The sequence below is a fragment of the Cyanistes caeruleus genome, chromosome 2 (genome assembly GCF_971803275.1).
Source record: "Cyanistes caeruleus chromosome 2, bCyaCae1.hap1.1, whole genome shotgun sequence".
Lineage (NCBI taxonomy): Eukaryota > Metazoa > Chordata > Aves > Passeriformes > Paridae > Cyanistes > Cyanistes caeruleus.
Window position 1 is genome coordinate 121021560 of NC_141702.1, and position 20114 is coordinate 121041673.

Below are 20114 nucleotides of genomic sequence, written 5' to 3' on the forward strand. Positions count from 1 at the left end.
AAGTCCCTCATGGGGCTAACCCAGTTCCCAAGCTTGTCTCCACAGCCAAGACAAGCAATGATGCAAGCTTTCTACAGTAAGCAGCTTATGTGTTCATTGCCAGTGGATCTGAGCTAGGTTAGGACAGTGAAAACTCTGCTACACTCAGAAGTGTTACATGGATCATCCTTGTGTAGAGAGCAGTGACCTTGGTTTACTTAATGTAAGATTTTCTTGGAGTCTCTTCCGTGCATAAACCAAAATAAATGCGTCAAGACATCAGCACTGTTCTTCTTAAGTTTTTCTAGTGAAAATATTTTCTTTTGTTCATTGAGAAATAAATCTTCTGCTTGGTACTCAGCCTCATGGTTTGCTGTGTTTGTGCACCCTCGAGGCTGGGGAACCACACTGGAAGTATGCTACAAGAAGTGCTTCTTAAAGCAATCAACAGCATTCTTCAAAAATTAGTAGTGAGTGCTGAGTGAATAAAGAAGCAAACTGTCCGTCATATCTGATGTCCAGCCGTTTAAAATAGACAGTGCAACCACAAAAGCTCACTTGTGATCTTCCTCATACAGTCTGTTGGATTACGTTAACCTCTTGGTCAGAAAGCACTAGTGCAAATATAACTAATGACACGCAAATAAAATCGTTATTGAACAGAAAGCAAGTCCATGCCTGCAGCTGGAATGCCCTCAGGTTAGTCACTTGGTGCTGACCTGGTGTGGTTCAGGATGTGGGATGCTCTGCATTCTTAAATAGGCAGCTTGAAAATGGATCCTTTCAAGGGCCAAGAATTTCAGTGCCTTCACACTACCTGACTCACAACACTCAGTGTACTTGCTTTCGGAGACAAAAAATCAGATTCAATCACTGCAATTTTTCCCCATTTGTTTAAACTTGGATAAATGTTTGCATATCTCTTACTAAGTGCACTGCCCAGGGTATTTTTAAACATTTTCCAGTGGATAAATAATAGCTGTCGTTTGTTTAGTCATGTTATCCCTGTAAAAAACATACATCAAAATTTTTATTCCTCCTGTTGATATGTAACTCCAACAGTACATTAATTTGTTTGCTCCAAGTTTAGATGTTTTTTCACCCGGTTTGTGCTTGTGTGTGTGCTCAGGTGTTTGTCATTTGCTAATAAGTACAAAGTTAAAAGTCTGATTTATTAATTATTTAAGCTGACATTATGCTTTTTGACTTAGTGCTTCCTTTTGGGTTATGGGAATTTAGCAATTCATGTGTGATGAAATGTAAAAAAAGGATTTTGGAGCGGTGGAGGGCTTCCACCCCTGTGTGAAACTGAGTAAAAAAAAATTCATGCTTTTCCTCTGATATCTTGGCATTGCAAAAGAAGAAAAAAAAAAAGCAAAAAAAAAAGCCAAAACCCCACCAAAAATAATACTCAACCTCCCCGACACACAGTTCCCTGTTCCTTCCCACTTTGTGACGTCTTTGTAAAAACCAGAGGGGCTTGCAGACTTTGGCTAGTCCAGCCCTCCCTCCAGGCTTATCAGGAGCTCGGGACCTTGTCCCCTTCCTCTGGTCACACCTTTCTTTCCTCTTCACATGTCCTAGTGACAGTGAGGGGTTCCTGTGGATCACCCCCATCAGTGCAGTGTCTGGAATTGTCACTGCTGAGTGGTTCACTCCTTGAGAAAACCCTCTGATGTAGGGCAGTACTGTTCTCAATTTTCATGGGGAACGAAAACTAATTACACATCAAGCTTCTCACCAGATGTGAGGCCCATTTCTTAAATCAGGAGGGTGCATTAACTGCTGGTACTTCTGCACCGTGCATAGGCCAAAGATGGCACATGTGCTTCCTTGAAATCCTAAAACATCTTTCTCTTAAAGATGATGCCACACAATTTAGATGTGATAAATACTTGTGAACATAGCATTTGGTAGAAAGCCTGAGTTTTTGTGGTCCACAAAATTACTCTTGCATGTAATATGCTAAAAGTGTGGATAAAGAAATTGTTCTTAACTAATGCTAAGGGCTAAACTGAGAAGTATCACAGGTGATTGTGTCTCAACAGTTTTGATTAAGGAATTCAAATATTAGCCTTTACCATGGACTTGGCTGAAATAAAGTACTCTATATTTAACTTGTTGTACTTGGCTCAGAGGAGGAGCAGCCTGTGATGGGGAGCTTTCAAAAAAACAAGGTGCCTAGCGTCTATCTGGTTCCTCAGTTACTAGCTAAACCATTAGTTTAGTGGCACAATTTACATATTATCTTTCGAATGTGTCATGAGGATGAGCATAAGGTCACCACCAGAATAAAGAGAGGGGTGTTTGTTCCCTGGTTAATCATTGCCCTGATGCCTCTGCCTGTGCTGAAGCTGAGGTGCACAGCACAAGCTTTTAAATGGAGCTTGGGATAACAGCCTGAGGGGCTCCTGATGTTACAGATTCTTCTTGCACACCTTTTAGTGTGCTGTGCTGAGCTCATTCCAGTAATTACAGCCATCAATGGAAATCTTTCTGTTAGTTCTATGAAATGAAGGATGGAGTTTCTTTGGCATTGGCTGCTTCCTGAACAGCAGTTTACTTTGCAAAACGTTTCATAGGGAATAATTGAAATTAATGAAACCATTGCTTGCTACTATAAGGAGTTATTTTCTTACAAGGGAATACCTATTAAGTATATTGGTCATGCAACAAACACAGCTAGAAAATGCTATTGCATTAGGATTAAAAGAAGCTATATTTTGTCATTGTTCATGGTGTACAAACTATTTAACCTTTGCTTCTTTTTTTTTTTTTCTTTTCTTTTTTTTTTAAGTAGTAAAGAGCCTAAAAGATATTTAGGGTTTAAAACAAAATCACAGCTTTTGCAGTTCTTCTAAGATCACTTTTCTGTCTCACAATCCATGTATCATATTTGCTTTTAAGGTCAAACAACTTTTAAATCTGTCTGCCTTATTTTTCCATTTGTGTGTTGCTTTGGGTAAACAAATACAATCCTTTTCAATGAGTTATGTGAAGAAGAATTTATCAAAAGAATTTGTGTTCCCTTAGCTCTGAAAAGAGAATTGCTCTTACTGGACATCAGCTGAATTTTTTCTGGAAGCACTGAGCAAAATGAGCACAAACTTTGATGTACATAATGCTCTGCCACACAGGAGAAATGTTTTAAGCTGGGGCAAGGGGGAGTGGCTTCAAAGGCTGACGGAGGCTAGGTTAGATTGGATATTAGGAAGGAATTCTTCCCTGTGAGGGTGCCCAGAGAACCTGTGACTGCCCCATCCCTGGAAATGCCCTAGGTTGGACAAGGCTTGATGGGACCTGGGATAGTGGAAAGTGTCCCTGCCCACCGCAGGGGAGTAGAACAAGACCCTCTTAGGTCTCCAACCCAAGCCATGCTGCAATTCCGTGATCATGGAAATCTGCGAGTAGATGGAAGTGTTCAGGCTCTCTGAACCATCGGAAGTCAGGTCTCTTCTTCCCTCTTGCTGCATGGAGGATTGTCAATCTGGCAGTGGAGTGGACAGAGCTTTGTTTTGATGCCTCTTTTGGGCCAGGAGATAAGAGTTAGGATTTGAGCACTGAAACCCTCATCCTGCTCTGGCTTTCATGGTACAGGGGAGAGATGCTTTTCCCAGGTGCCTAAAATAAGCCGTGGTCAAGCCCACCAGATAGTTGTCTTCTGCGTGTCCATCTAGATGCAGGTGCTGTACCCCGTGTCCTTTTGCATGAAAGTGTTGCTATGAATTCTGGAGTTTCTCTAGAAAGCTAATATTGTAATTCAAGCAATTACTTTTTCTTGCTTCTTCCAGGAAGTGCAGCTCTATGATAAACTTTTTTAAGATGTTTGAAAACACTTGTGAATGTTTTTATTTTTATTATTCAGTGGTTTTGGTAGGGTTAGTAAGTGGAAATTACAGAAATACCACAAGAAATGCTAGTTTTTGTGAAGTATCTAGGCCAGGGAATTTGGGAAGAATAGAAACTTTCTGAAAGGTTATCCAAATCAAAGTCAGTCTCTTCCTAAATGTATTTCTCTGACATTACCAGAGGCAAAACAAGACGTGGATGTATCAACAAACAATTATTCTCTTATAAGAGATTTAGTAGTATCCTCCATGACTAAATGCTGTGCCAGAGGAAATGACTTGGGGTTTTATTCCTTTTCAGTAATGTGGAAAGTATGCCATGGCAGCTAGCAGGAAGAGGTTGTTTAGTGGAAGAGAGGAAGAAGAAACTTGGGAAGGGGCACAGAGAGACAGCACTAGCAGCAAACAGAACTCTCCCGGTAGCATGCTCTGCAAAGCTTGAGGATTGGCTGTTCTGAGGCATCCGGGGTTTGCATATGCTCCTGCTGGAAAGAGTGATGCCATGTCTGCTCATGTTGGTGGGAGCAGAGCCAGGCCAATTCTTCTGCCCTTTTCAGATGGGAGTTTCAGATGCTTTCATTTTTGAATTTATGGCTTCATAGATAAAGGAAGTGGGTAGACAGCTGAGAGTGAGACAGTGGATCTGCCCAAAATCTGATGGGACTTAAAGCCTCTCCTGAAAGTGCTGTGCTAAAACAAGATCAAAGTAATAACTCCTCTTTCTCCTTTAGTCTCATAAAAGGCTGCCAGCAAATAGGATCTGGAATCAAGGCGAAAAAATAAGCCTGCAGGCAAAAGATTGGTTGAGGCAGGAGTGATGACTGGCTGAAAACAGATGTAGAAAGATCAGTGGATAAGTCTGGTAGTGAAGTTCCCACTTCAGGCTGACTCCGATGATGATGATGATAAATATGTCATGACTGACACATAGGCTGGATCACAGCTCCTGAAAATCGATCTGTCTGGGTGAGTTTCTTGTCACAGTCCCTGAAGATCATTCTGTCCACCTGGCACTTTCTTAAGCACTAGCTAGTACTTGGTGGCTTAATGCATGGTGAGGTGGAGTTTCCTTGGAGAGATGGTTGTAATTTAAGAGCATTGTTATGGTAAGCGAGATGAGCAGCATTGATACAGTTTACCTGTGACCCCCTCTTTGCCTTTGAAAAGGTCGGAGTGTTGCATATTTATGTTTCCTTTGCAGTTTATGAAGACAGTATTGTTTCCTGGAAAGGATTGCAAACAGTCCGTCATGGCCCTTCTGCCTACAGGTGTAGGGAATGTCTATCTTTGTAAGATCTTTTGAGGACAGAAATACTGACTTAAGTACTCACTGACATACTGGTGGCTTTCCTCAGGGGAGCGTCTCACACAAACACATTATGTTCAGGTAGCAAAGATAAAAGTATAAAGAGTGCTTGGAGGAAAAGGAGGGTGAGGGAATTCTTGTTACTTCCAAGGTTTTTTAAACTCTTTCAATAAAATGGCAAAATACAAAAATCCACCAGTGTAAAGGCTGACTTGCCATTTTTGCTGTTTTTCTTACTTGTTTTCTACAAGTAATGTGCCCTTGCATTACTTGAATTTAAAAAAAAAAAGAAAAGAAAAAAGACTGTAAACCCTTTCTGCAGCCAGAAGAATGATGGAAATTAGAATTTCTTTTTACATAATCCTCTCGCATTTTGCTTGTGGATACAGCTGTGTTAACACAATGCGACATTTGAGTTGAGAGGTCTTCCAGATCCTGGCACCAGTGATAGTTTGCAGACTGAAGGTCTTATTTGATAGATTTTCAAAGTGATACTGTGCTCAGTTGTATCTATGTTCTTGGAAGGAGGCTTGCAGTCAGCTTCTCAGAGGAAATACTTTCAAAAAGGAAAAGTTTAATTTTGCCAAGATTCAGATAAGGTCAGAGTAATTGGACAAACCAGAGCTTTGTAGGTTAGAGATGAGCACAGCCTGCTCCCTGGGACTGACAAATGCACGAGGAGAACAGGAAAATGAAGTGCATGAGGATGATTACATTTGATGAAAATCTGAAGTACTATGTATATTTCTTGGCATATTGTCAAGTGTAAAGTTGCAATTGAGCAGGGTGGGGTATTTTTACTTTTTAAAATTACGTAAAATGTATTTATCCTTCCTGTTTCTGGTTTCCACTTTAACCCAACAGAAAATGGGTTCACCGAATGAATTTTAGTTGTTTCAATAGTATGTATTTATAGATTGCTGTAAAAATTGATTGTAATATGACACTAATTCACCATAGGTTTTACAAATAGACCTGCAGTGGCTTCTGCCTAGCTTCCATGCTTTTCTGTCATGGGGCAGTAGGGATTGTATTCCAGCTGTACCCCACTGTTGGCCAAGGGAATGCACTGACACGTAGCAATCGGCATTAGCCTCTGACATCAGCTGACCGTTGCCAGCTTATACATAAGGTCTGGACTGATATTTTCTCCTGTGTCTTCTTGGCTGCAGAACAGTAAAACCCTTTCTTAATTTACCTGAGGTAGTGTTTGTGACAATCTATGCTCAGTGATTGCACAGCCTTTACAGATGGAGAATGAAAGAGGGCAGACTGAGTTTCTTCAGTGCGATAACTTATATTTAAAATACAGGGGAAAAAAGTTTATAGTTCTGTGGGTCAGCCAGCAAAAGGAAGGCTGCAGGTCTCTTCCTTCACTGGTGGCATACGTGGACTCTCTTCCTGCTATCTTTTTGTTTGTGTTTTGTCAGTCAGGTCTTGTTAGGTTGTCCAAAGGATCAAAAAGCCTAGTCAGGACCTAAGGAACAGGAAGCTGGTGCAGTTGGATAGCCTTGGTTGCTTAGGAAGTTGAGCAAAGATGGGTTAAGGAGGGGCAGGGTCTTCATACGTTCCTCAGATTGCTGTGGCTGAGCTCAGGAGGGGCATACAGACAGACTGTCTGTCTTTGCTAGGACTTCCAGCTAAAAAAAAAAAAGGGATGTTTTGCTTCATAGAAGTAGGATTGGAATGAGAAGATTAAAGGGAAGGATCCTGAAAAGTCCGGTGAGGTGGTCATTAGCTTTAATATAGTTAAGTATAAGAACATACAAAAAAACCCAAATAAAATTGCAGCAGAGGGAATAAAGTAGGAGCTGTTTTGATGAGTCAGAAGTCAGGTTGCATACAAGCATGTGAAAGGTGCTCTGGCATGCCTATGTGAAGGAAAACAGCAGGAGAAGGGAATGGAAGAAAGACTCCTTTCTTTTTGCAACATACGGCTTGCATGGGCGTGAGCATCCATGCAATGGCACTGAACTTGAGGGAAATTTGCCAAGCAGACAGATCTTGCCCTTCTCCCTGCCCTGTCTTGTCAGTCACACACAGGATCTCTGTCCTGGGTGTGGGGAGCTGCAGGAAGGCAGTGCTGTGGGTAGGAACTGTCTGGCATCTGCTGCCTACAGAGAGCTGGGACAAAGCACTGGGACGCAGAGAAGGCTTCTCTCCAGATGGCCAGGCAAAAGGCCATGGGAATTACACAGTGAGCTGGCTCCTGCAGCCTGGTGACATTTCCAGGTGGGTTTCTGAGCAGGCAGCACCTGGGCAGTGTCTGGGTGAATCTGCCTGGGCTCTCTGCCTCAGTGCCTGGAACACAGGAGGAGGAGAAAAGACTTCTCTCCAGCAGGTACAGGAGATTACATGTTTTGCAGACTTTCTCCACCTAGCTTCCTAATCAGGAGAGAGATTAGAGGAGGAAGATTTTTTTGCTTCTGACAGCCTCATACGGTCCAAACTCAACAAGGACGACCTCAGAGCAGTGGTTTTCCAGCCTGTTGGATATGAGTAAGAATCAGATGTGCACAGCTGTTTAGAGAAATGAAACATTCTGACAGAAGGTTTGTTTTTATGCAGTTTTTTCTGCACGATATGGAGGTACCTATCAGCTCCAAAGTAGAAGCCCATCCCCAGGTTTTCACTCAGCCTGGCCATCAATTTTACCAGCAAGCCCTAGTGTCTTCTGGTGTTTCGGATGGTGAAAAAGAGGTATCTGCATCAAAAGAACCCTTCCCAACAAATACATAAAACCCCAGCAGAGTTTCCCATTGTGCTGATTTTAGTCAGAAACACTGAAACCCACTCAAACATGAAACATTATTTAGGTTACCCTAAATTAGTGTGAAATTACATTGTTAACCACAAAAGGTGGTGGGGATTGATTCACTGGCTGTGTGAAGCTGAGAGGAGCCCAGCTGAGGCTCAGAGTTAAGGTCCTACAGATAGCAGTAATGCTGCATAAATAGTGACAGTAATAGAAGTTATGAAGAGGTTTAGAGTTCCAGAACCTCTTACAAGTTAAATAAGCAGTGGTTTTGTTTGAGGCTTTCTTCTGACTGGAGTCATACCGCTCTTTGAAAGGCAAAAATTGTATATTTGTGTGTTTTCCTTCCTCTGGACATTTGAGTGGAGAATGGAAAAGTCCCAGCATGGTCTTATTTTGGTAATAGGATTGCATGCAGACATCCTTGTGGTTAAATTGAAAAAAAAAAAAATTAAACCCGTGAGATTTCGTGCGAAGGGGTTGTTGTTTGCAAATGGAGTGATTAATGACTGAGACTAGAGATGTACAGACAACTGCAGGGTCTTGCTCATAACCCTCTAATGTAACTCCTTTAAAATCTCTGGGTTTTTTTCTGTGTCATTTAATTTGGTGTTCTCATTAAGGGAATAGGATCAACTTGGAAATTTGAGGTTTTTTTCTAATTCTTTTTTAGGTTTTTTGGGTCTCCCTCCACTGTAACACTCTCAGGTGCAAATTTTCTTTCCAGAATTTATGTAAAGATCTCTTTTTTTTAAAAAAAAATATAATTTCTTATGCTCCCCAGAGGGTAACAACTGCTCTGTACCCTTGTGTATGTGGTAAATGTGGAGATGGAGCTTAACTCATTTAACCTGCAAACCACCTACTTGCCTGAACATCATCTCTTAGGGGATTAATGTAGTCAAGTTTTTTAGGCGCACTTCTAGGCAAAGAAACACGGTTCACAGTTCTTCAGAGCTTCGCAGGGAGTGTATCCTTTAAATATACTGATTTAGAAAGAAAGTTGCGGATTTTTAATTTTTTTTTCCCAGCAATTTTTTTTTCTTCTCTTGCACATCCCCTAGTGTGTAGTTTTGCACAGTAATGCAGAATTCAAGATTTTTGTTTCAGCCTTCAAAGTCTGCAAATCCTGCCTGGAAAACAGGTTCCTGAGCTTTCTGGTATGGCTGCTTTTTAGCCAGAATCCAAGTGGAAAAATGTAACCTTTTCTAGTGCTGTTGTGGTAGGACCTCTGGAAACAAGGCGAACTATTTAAAGCTTCTTGCTACATGTTAAAACTAAAATGTTTCTTTTCTCCTGCTTGTATCTCTCAGTTTTCTCATGTACTTTTGTTTGCCAGGGTTTTTCATTTAACCCTTTTTTTCATTTAAGCTCCTTCTGCCTTGGTCTTCCTTACCCGTGTCAATTCTTTTTCATAAGGCATTAGAGGGAAGCAGAAGCTTGTGTGTGTTTGGTGTGGGGTATGTGTCAAATGTGGGTTTTTACCTGTCAGCATTCTCTGTCCCAGCTGCTTTGTTCTGCTCCATCTCCCTCTCCAGCCACACCACTGAACTTGTGTTTTTCACTGCTGCTGACAGCTTTTTTTTTTTTTTTTTTTTTTTTTTAATTTTTGCTTGTATAAAATCAAAAGCTGTGTCTCTGTCTCTGCTCTGTAGTGTTTTGCAGTTGCATTATTTGCCCTTTGGTAGCTGAAACTTTCAACATAACTCCCTGCTATGTGTTTGGAAAATGTGTAGGCAAGGAGATAAATTAGGCTGTTTAAATACGATTACAGCTCACCAGTAAAAAACTTAGGAGGACTTTTTAGCCATGGAACTGACTCCTTAGTTCAGAAGCTGATTGACAAATTACTGGTGTGATTTGGTTGTGACTTTAGAGGAACTCTGCTTCTCTACTTTCAGATGGTAATTGATATTCCTCACATGATGGATGCATTAGTGTATTGTCCTGGGCTTCACTTTTTCTGAAAGCAGAAAATGCAACTTCTTCCTAACTTCATCTTCAGTTCCTGACTTGAATATGACTCAATTGCATTTTAGAAACCTGAAGCAGCATTTTTTGAGGGGTGTTTGGTCTTTTTGTTGTTGTTGTTTGTTGGTTTTTACTTTATTGGTAGAGTGTTTCCTCCCTTGTGGGTGATTTTGAACTGGTTTTTCCCCTCCAGATAAGTCCTGCTAATTCTGTAACATTTGAAAGTGCATTGTAATGACATCTTAACATTTTGCTCTGTTTGTACTGCAGACTGAGGTCAAGTAAACAAAGAAAGCAATCATTATGTTTTAGAATTCCTTTTTAATGAGCACATTAAAATCTAGTCACAGCTACAGGATCAGCTGTGAAAAGAAGGGAGAGATAGAGAACTCTGAGTAGCACTGTATTTTTGAAGCAATTTATGGAAAAATAATGAACTGAAGGGATATGTGAGGACTCTGGTAGGAAATAAATGGCACAATGTTGTTGACAGAAAGGGTTTGGCAGAAGGCTTGTTGTGACTGTTTCTGTGGCTTAGAATTGCAGAGGAATTTCCTACAGACTGGACTAACCATTACAAATGTGTGTCTCCTTTTAGGAGATCAAGGCATACAGTGGAGTCTTCTCAGGGAAGATGTCGTCTTTGACAATGAAAACCCGTTGTGTGGACAAAAGAGGAAGTTTCTTTAAGGTAAAGGGGATATTTATACAGAACATAAAGTATGTGGGTTTATGTGAAATGAGTGCTGCAGAATGTGCAGTACTCTCTGTGATACATAGTAAGCCTTTTCTGTAAAACAGAAAGTACTTCCTGAGCATTTCTTTTTAGAGGCAGATTTGTGGCTAGATTACCCCCCCCCCCCAGTTATTTCACTTGTATATTTTTTTCTGTACATGGAATAGAATATTTGGTATAAAATAGGTCATGGCTTTCTTTGCCACTAGTGCTGAGAATATAAGCTTTATTATGCACAGGCATAAAATTATTGAAGCCTTCATAAACTGGATTTGTGTCACTTAAAGTTGTCATACAGGTTTATGATTTCCATTACTGGACTGAAAATTGGTTTCACTTCCTTGCCTAATTTGAGAACAATTGGCATCCTAAAAAGCCAGGCTGCAGTGCAGTTTTCAAAAGATGACTGAGTCCTGTTAACTATGTGTCAGTGTCACAGCGGCTGCCTTGCTGGGCAGGGTTTTGCCCTAGGGAGCCATCAAAATTTACAAGTGCTTCTGAGCACTAAATTACCGTGATCACATCCCTTAGAATATTCATCACTTGCTGTAGCCTCTTCCAGTGAAAGATGCTAATGCTGCCATCTTGGGGTTGCTCTTCCCATTCCTTCTCCCTCTGGGGCAGAAGTTTCCTATAGGGCAATCTTTAGGAAATGAACGATCAGGGCAGTGACATTGTCCAGCAATTACCAGGGTCATCCAGTGACAGGAACTGCCTCTCAGTTCTGCAACACAATTGAACTACTTCTCATAACTCAGGAGCAAACATCAGCCTTATTGATAGCACTCTGCATCCAAATAGGGAGAATAGCCCTATTTTTCAAATCACAGCAAGGAACTGTCTCAGTTCTAAGAAATATCTTTAGGTTGTCTCTTGCATGTATGCTGATGGACTCCTGATGGGACTGTAAGCAAGCACCCAGTCATTTTCTGTAGTCCTCTGGGATCTCCTTGTGTAATTCTTATGTAGAAAATAGATGCTGGAACAGCAGTTTTGTTCATGATGATGGGCTTGTGGTTACTCTAAATGATTAGAAATGCAGTCTGCAGTCTGCCCAGGCAATTTCAAGAAACATTGTCTGTTGGCAGCTGGTTCTGGGGGTCTGTCTGACCCCTGGCTGCCACCACAGACCTCCTGGGTATGGGTCCTGTGGGCAATAGCTGTCCAGGGCCCTCAGGCAGTTTCCAGCCAGGGGTAACCCCTATGAGCTCGGCTTGAGGCTTCAAGTGATCAGCTCTTTTAGATGTGATTTCAGCTCTTGTGCTCAGCTTAGATCAGCTCATGGGACACCCCAGCCGACGTGTAGACCAGGGATGAGAGGCTGTGTAGCATTCCACAGAATCCTTTACTGGCGGGCTTCAGAGAAGGGAGCCGCTGACGGTCACATCCACTGAACTGGGCAAAAGCTGGGGTTTTTACAGGGAAGGGGAGAACTGGGAAAGGACCAATGTTTTAAGACTGGGGTGAAATGACCAATAGTTTACAGGGGGATAACATGGGGTCCTGAAGCAGGAAGGGGTGCACAGCTTAGTCACCATGACTGAGTAGTTTTGTTTTATCTTAGGGAGCAGATCTCCGAGGACGAAGCCTTTCAGAGGATTGACCTTCCTCCACAATTGTCAGTTAGAAAACTAAGGTCCTAAATTTTCTTAAGGATATGCTGGCAGGGAAAAAGATTCCTCTGAGCTACTTTTCTGGACCTCTCACCATCTCTGGGAAGTTGCACTACTGGACCATTATTCTGAGCACAGAGTGTGGGATTGGAAGCTGCAGGCCATCAGTGTGCCCAGCCTGCTTGCAGTGCACCTGATACCTTGTGTGTGTACAGTGAAATAACATTTTTTTTCCCTTCCCTCCTCCATGTCAGTAGAATTGTGACAACAGTTATATTTGTTTGCTACAGCTGAGCTGGTGAGCGAGCAAAATACTTGGCACACCAGATTTTTTGGTTTGAATTATTTTAATTTGCCTGTCTGTCTGTGTTTGAGACCTAGTAATCAAGATATGGCTTTTTATCCCTGCTGATCTGTTCTTCAGAGTGCTCTCCCCCATGCACAGACTGTGCTCTGTACTTGCATATGGCTCTCATGTTGTGCTTGTTAAGTTGCAGTTGCCTAAGAAACCTTTACCACACATGCACATTCTCAGGGTGCTTAAATCTTCTTAAGGGAGTATCTTACCATTCTCAGCAACATTTGCCAGAAAAATCGCTGACAAAAATACCAGTGGGAAATTCCAACTTCATATTTTTTTTTTCTTCTGGCTCTTGCAGCAGTTCTCATTGCTACAGCTTCTGACCATCTCTTAGTTTTTTTCACAGCCATTCTTTTGACTGTTAGTACACAAGGAAAACGGTATTGTCCCCTTTTAGACAGAGCAGAAGTCTAGTTTTAGAGGCTAAATTCTGTGCACTCTACACCGTGTCATTGCTGAATGCTCAGAGCCAGCAAGTAGTAAGAATGAAGAAAAATGGGGCTAGTCTTGGATAATTCTGGGACTGAATAGCTTGCCAGTGGTTACAGAGAGAATCTGTGGTAAGGCAAGGGGCTGAATATATGTCTCTGACAAATGTCCTCTTTACTGAATTATCCTCCTTCTCATCAAAATGTTCCAGTGTTTACTGAGCTGGCATCAGAGATTTTACACCAGTAAAGCTTTTCTGTTACAAAACCAAGCATCAGGTATAACTTTGTTTCTAATGACTAAGATGCTGAACAATGTCAGTGGCCCTGCAAATTCATAGCTCACTGTGCAAAATAACCAGAATCTGCAGCCGTATCTCAAAATATTGGATTGTGTTCAGAGGCTTGCACGAGTCCAGAAGCAGTGTTCTGGTCGGGCTTGTCTCTGGCATTTGGCCACCTCATCACACAGGGCCCTCTGTGAGGGTTGCTACATTCTGCTTATCAAAACAGGAAGGAAAAGATGTGATGCCAAAGAGGATGCAGGTCTCCAGAAAGAATGAAAAATGAGATGCTGGCAGGAAGGGGGAGTGGTAAGCGCTGAGGCTCATTTGTCCAGTCTGATACTGATCTTGCTGTCTTCAGCCTATGTCCGCTTGCCAGATTAGAAGCACCCATCTTACTGTTTCCTCTTGAGCTCTTGTAAATCTCAGGGCTTGGAAACATTCTGCAGTGGTCATCTTGGCTGACTCTTTCAGTGCGCTTTCAGAATGAGGGCAGTTTCGTTAATTCTCTTATTTACATTTCAACACAAAAAGCAGGAATTCAGTTGTCACACGGTTTTTTCTAAAAATGGGAACAGACATCAAATCAAAGCCACCTGTCTTCTTCTTGGGAACAGGAAACTCTTCAAGTCAAGTGAGTAATAAGAGCTGTAGTTATGCTGGGCTTCTGGGAGAGGCACTGTCTATATCTGGTACTGGGCACGTGCTTTTCCTGATGCATGACAGTAATGTGAGTGTCAACAGAGCAGCTTCACAAATGCGACTGGAGCCCCTTAGGAGTGAGTTGCTTCTGCTGAACACACTGGCTCTGATTTTTGCTGCTTGTACAACATCCTGAATGATGCAAAGCAAAAGTAGATGTTGTGGTGAGAGAATGACGGGGTGCTGAGGCGCCATGTTTGTGGCCTGTATGTAGGAGTTTCACTGTCACCCTTGCCAGTCCCCAAAAGCTGAGCTCAGTCTTGTTGAGCTCAGAATCAATTGACAATAAGCAGACTGTGGTGCGTTATGAAAGGAAATACTGTAGTTTAAGATGTTTGCATTTCATTATTTCATTCATAGATGTTAGGAATGTAAACAGTTAGTACATGAGTATTTGGCAATCTAATGTTTAGGATTGATTTGGTTGGGCAATACTGTATGGGGCTGCTATGTGAATTCATGTTGCCTGAGTCATAATTATTACTTGGGTTTACAGTGGTTATACTGTAGTGTCTTTTGAATTAACAGAACGGAGCTTTATATATAAATAGAGAAATAAATTCCCAATGAATTTATATTTATTGTAAACAGAAATAAATTACAAAGGAAAATAATTACAAAAAAAAAATAGCTATTTTATCATGTTATATAAGATCTCATTTTAATTTTGATTTTTAAGAGATGCTGATTAATTAACCACCTGAGAAGATGTCATGCTTCCCAATGCATTTTTCAGGTAAACCTCCTCTTTCTATAGCATAGCAGGGTAATATCTATTTCACAGACCTAGACAGCCCACAACAGATTTTTTCTGATTACTTTTTAAGTCTTTGGGCTTATGTATGCTGTTTTACACCAACAGTGGCCTCTGACAAATGTATACATCCACTTCAGTTGTATTTTCCTTTGGAAGTTTCTAATTACCACGTTGATTTTAAGTCCACTGAAACAAAAGGGTGAGTTTTCCCATTATTTCCAGCCAAAGAGCTACCACACTTCTTGCAAATAGAGAAGTCTCTTTGAAGAATTCCAATATTCTTAGCCTTGCACCAAAAAGGCAGAGCCTTCTGCTGCTGCATGTTTTCCCAGGGCTGGAGTTAGTAATAGTACATAGCCAGGATCCTTCCTGTGTTTTGTAGAAACATGTTATTAACAGCTCATCTTGTATGATGCTAGTCATGTGTGCATTGCGTGCGCTGTGTAATCATCAGAAGTGTAATTGATGCTAAACATTGGGAAATGCTGCACCTTAAAATCATGAGTGCACCTTATATTATTTGATAGAAAAATGCTATTGTAACAGTTTGTGTCAGTTAATTGCAAGGATGCACAAATGATACAACTCCATAAGACTTTCTTTTCTTAAATCAAGAGAAGAGCAATTAAAGAGACTTTAAGGAAAATTAGTTTGAAATTGCATAAAATATCAGTGGTTTGTTCTAGAAAAAAATGAGAGGCTTCCTCCTAGAGGTCAGTGTTTTAGTTCAGGTGGAGTACATGGTGGTAGGTGATTAGTCTTTGTTGGGTTGTGGTGTGTGTTCTGTCCTGGGGAACTTCACAGATCAGTTTGGGGTTTGATGCCACACTTACCTGGTTTCCTTGGCCAGAGTGTATTGACTTCTCAGAGACTAAGGCTGACTTGTCATGGAGGCTATGTAGTACACCCAAGAAATTTAGTCTGTAGAACAGAATGTGAGCATAAGGTTGCTTGAGATTTGCCATTTTGTTTAAGTCCTCTTTAGAAAAAGAAGCAAAATTGCTAAACATGGAAGAATTCCTCTCAGGAATGATAATTTCTGCAAAGTTCTCTTTGGGGCAGGCATACAAATTCAAAAGCATTAGAATTACTTCACTGTTATTACATTTTGGATGAGAGTTCTTTGCTGTAGTTTTAGCCCCAAGATTCTGTTTTCTGGGAGGGAGGTGGGTTTTGTCACAGCCCTGGTCAAAGCCCACTAACACAGTTAACTCAGTTGCCAGCAAGGCAGGTGTGGAGGAGGTGGCTGAAAACACATGGACGCTTCTGTGGAGAGCTCATACATTGTACTTTGCAAGGAGAGGTGCTGAGAAGCTCCTTTGTCGTGGAGACTATTGGCCTGAGAGACACAGTCTCTGTAGACGTGTCAGAGAACAGGACACACCGCTGTGTGTGATGGCTCCTTATGGCCACAGACTTGAGGTGATGCTGCCCATGAAGAGGAGCTCCTTGAACAGAGCTGATTGATTGATTGATGGGGAGTAGCAGCTCAGCTTTCATGCAGTCATGCAGCTGAAGCAGCTTTGCACAGGTGCTTTGCTGGCAATCCTTAAATTCACCCCACTCTGGCTGCTCCCTGAGGCTGGCCTGGGTTCCTCCAGATGCTCCCTGAACAGCCAGGGAGGCAGTGCTCGCATCTGGCTGCAGTGACTCAGGGGTGTTCGGGAATCAGCAGGTGGAACGTCTTTGCGGGGTCAGTGGTACACATGGCTGGTGTCACCGAAACTACGGGCAAAACAAAAACTCTCCAACAACAACCTTTAGTGCTAGAGAATTAAGGCATGGGTTTATTCTGGCCAGGATGTTCAACAGAAACCAGGTCATCCACACATTGATTGCCCTGGTTGTGCAGAGGAAATCATTCCCTCACACAAGTCTTTATTAGATTTTTCGCATTCAGTCAAAAAACCCAGAGAAATTAACTGGATCAATGTTCACTGGTCCCAAGGTCTTAGTATTTGGTTTCCTATTGGTTATTGATCCATTCACCTCTAATGTTAATTAGTTTCCCAGTCTTCATTCTCTTATCTATCTCTTCCCAGACCAGGAGTCTCTACCATGCCAGGGCTGATGTTTGGAATTGATTTTCCTTAATGGTTGTTATCTTTTGTGTATCTTCCATGCTGATCCCAGTCTGCTGAGATGTTAAGCTCATCAGACCTCAGTTGTGGAATAGTTCTTTGAAAAGAAACTTCAGTTCCTTTTCCCCTGGGCAAAGGCAAACAAAACCCCTGACTAAATTTATATTAAAAAATGTTGAACTTCGTATAATTTCCAACACTGGGAGCTATGACTTGGACAGAAAAAAGCCCTTAGGACATGGGTAATAGTAATTTGTTCTTACATAAGGTGTATTTATTGGAGTTGGTCAGTTGTAAGTAGAGACTAAAACTACTTTTGAATTGATTGGAATAATGCTGCTCAGCAAAAGGGAGAGCGCTGAAAATCTTGGAGGTGGAGGAAAACTTCCAGTGTAAGAATTTACAAGGAAAATAATGCCTACAATCCTTTGAAAGTGCTGCTGTACTGAGTTGCCTGCCCTGAGTGGGACTTGGGCTCATTCCTTCAGGGCAGCTGTGAAGACTGTTCTGACTTGGACCCCAAAGCTGTTTTTGCTTCTTGTGCCAGGGTTTTTGTTTGCTATGGTGTGTAGGGGTGGTAGTAGAGATCACTACATCACTGCACACCTTTCATTAGGTTCCCTCCCAGCCGGAGAGAGGGAACCCTGCTAGGGTTTATAGGCTGTCATGGTGTGGTGTGACAAACAAACTTTGGCCACAAAGTGTTCAAGAAAACAGGCTTTGCAAATTTCATGGCTGGCTTCTGCTCAACAAAGTGTTTTGCTGAAGTCTTGCTATAGCAAATTCTGCGTTTCTCGAGGTACAACCTTAGTGCTAATCTTGCCCACCTTAAAATGAGTTTTTGCCCTCGTACCCAGGATTAGGTTGGTGTTCTACCTGAGCTGAAGGGTTGCAGGGCAATTCTTTTTTTAATTTAATTGTTGTGTTCAAATGGAGTCCAAAACCTAATGTGAAAAGCAGCCACCCACTCCCTTCTTGCTTCCTTGCTTTTTGTCCTCCACAGTATTGTAATGCTGGCTTGGTGTCTCTTCTGTCCCTTCTGAAATAAAAGTCTTGCACATGGAATTCTTCTAATTTTTTTTTTTTTTTTTTTTTTTTTTTTTTATGAGAAGGTAAATGCTACGAACAGTTAAATAATTTAGTTCTTGTAAGATGATGTATAATGCACAGAGGCTGCAAATTTAATCCATTAAATTAGAAGGCCAGCCAAACTGTAAGGTTTTGTACTGGCAAAAAACAGGAATTACTCTTCCTCTGAGAACCTTTATACATGGCCCCAACCTTTACTTGTTCCTTTGCAAGGGGAAGTCCAAATTTTACAAAAAAAAGAAAAAGTTTGTAATCTCTGGTGACTAAGCTTGCCCCGGCTTCTTTTCCACGCCTCTTCCACTCACTTGATGTCATACTATTTTTGTCCCTTTCCAGCTCATTGACACAATTGCCTCAGAAATTGGAGAACTGAAACAGGAGATGGTGCAGACAGATCTCACTGTGGAAGATGAACCTGCTGATTGGCAAAGGTGATTAAAATGTTTATTTTCATGATTCTGGAGGGTCTGCCACGACAGGAATGTTTTCACTCTGCTTTCTTCTTGGGTCACTTATGGTCGCTCCCTGGCAGCATAGGAGGTGTAGATAATCTTGCTCTTGAGCCAAGGAATTTGCCTTTGTGCAGGAGATTCAGTTGTTTGGTGTATTTGCCTTAATGTCTTCTAATTGCAACTGAGCTTCACTTCTACTTCCTTGTTAAAAACCTTGGATAATGATGACTGTCTAAAGCAGGAAACTACTAACATTATTACCATTGTCTGTGGCACTGCTTTGCTTTCACACTGGAAAGATAAAATGTCCATTGCTTCAAGTGGCTCTTTGAAGATTCAAGGCACAATAACATGATTTGTTTCTGCTCTCAGGTTGGGAAGTAAAATATTGACGGCTATGAGCTGATGCATAAGTGGCTTATGTGTTTAAGTTAATTTATATATGAGTAACCTGCACATAGAAGAAGTGAAATTATACCTTTAAGTGGACAGAATGAGACCCCAGCATTTTGGCTTTTCTTGAACAGTAACATCTGCTAAATTGACATCTGGATGATAATCAATATTTTAGTCATTTTGTCAACAAGAGAACACATTTTTATACTTACCTGAAATATTTGTTGCAAGAGGAAGGCAACCAACGTAGATGTGTTTTGTCTGTCTGCGTAGCCTTGGCTAGCCCTGGAGCTGGTGAGTTTTGTTCTTCTAGCAGTGAGTTAATGAAGTGGAAAATTGCTTTTAGAATTACATTCAAGATTTTTACTTCTTTTTCTTCCTATGAATTCTCTTGAAATCTGCTAGAATTTACTACAAAGCATATGTAGATTATTTTCAAAAACATTAAGCAGCAGCTTTGTTGCCCAAGTATTAAAAAAGGATGTAAGACAGCTGAACTAATTAAAGTCCTTGGCTATGGCCCTGGTTGAACTTTATTCAAGTTTTAAACCTTTTGAGAACACAGTTCTTTTAGAGGGGCAGAAAGGATACTTTCTTCATTTTGTGAATTCAGCTAATTAACTTCAGAGCTCATCAGCTACTTTTCAGTTAAGAAAAGGCTTCTTGTATCTTTGAATACATCATATGCATGTAAGGATAAGACCTACCGATTCTGAAATCTTGGTGGAAGCACTTAGCTGGAAACAGTAAACTAAACCTCCCCATTTTACAGATCATTAGTTTTCTTTTTATTGATTATTGAATGAATTTTTAATCTCAATTTGTTAATCTCGACAGCAAAATATATTTTGGTTTTAGATATGTAAGTAAAGCTAACATTAAAAAGTGAATAATGCAGTTTCCATGAAAAGTAATAGTAGTTATCAAAAAGAATTATTTTCTCTCACTTCGAGATGATAATGTGAAATATGAAGTCTGAATTAATGAGCTAAAGTCAAACCTGCTGTGACTACAAAATTCTGAGCTGGATGCTTCTATATAAGGAAGAAGTTGTATCAAAGTTGGTGTAAATTATGCAATTTAGTTTTACACTGACACCTTTTTCTTTTTATATAGAGCTACAGAGCAAGATTATAGTAATTTCAACAAAGGTTTTCCAGAGTTCTTGTTTAAACTAGACACCTCACAAGGCTGTGTTTACTGTCATAACTTTATTTCTTTGTAGTTAATTTAAAACTCAGCAATTAATGTAGTTTGCTGCTCTTATTGCATGCTCTGCTGTTTGGAAGTTGGTGTCTCGATATGACCTTTGAATTTGCATCTAGGGAAATTTGAGCTCAATGGAATGTCCGTTCT

At 41.0% G+C, this 20114-nt stretch overlaps 1 protein-coding gene across 25 annotated transcripts in view; it reads left to right on the forward strand.

Moving 5' to 3' along the window:
• RIN2 (Ras and Rab interactor 2) overlaps positions 1 to 20114 on the forward strand; it is a 63848-nt gene that overhangs the window by 14913 nt on the left and 28821 nt on the right. For 13 of the 25 annotated variants that reach the window (XM_086879409.1, XM_086879402.1, XM_086879404.1 and 10 more), the window contains 2 exons: positions 10458 to 10550; positions 18247 to 18341. In XM_086879409.1, coding sequence (XP_086735535.1) covers positions 10494 to 10550; positions 18247 to 18341 — 152 coding nt within the window. In that variant the 5' untranslated portion in view covers positions 10458 to 10493. Of the gene's footprint in view, positions 1 to 10205; positions 10321 to 10457; positions 10551 to 12159; positions 12414 to 13721; positions 13916 to 14662; positions 14720 to 18246; positions 18342 to 20114 lie in introns of those variants that run through there. The other 12 variants (XM_086879413.1, XM_086879420.1, XM_086879417.1 and 9 more) reach the window with 6 other exon arrangements.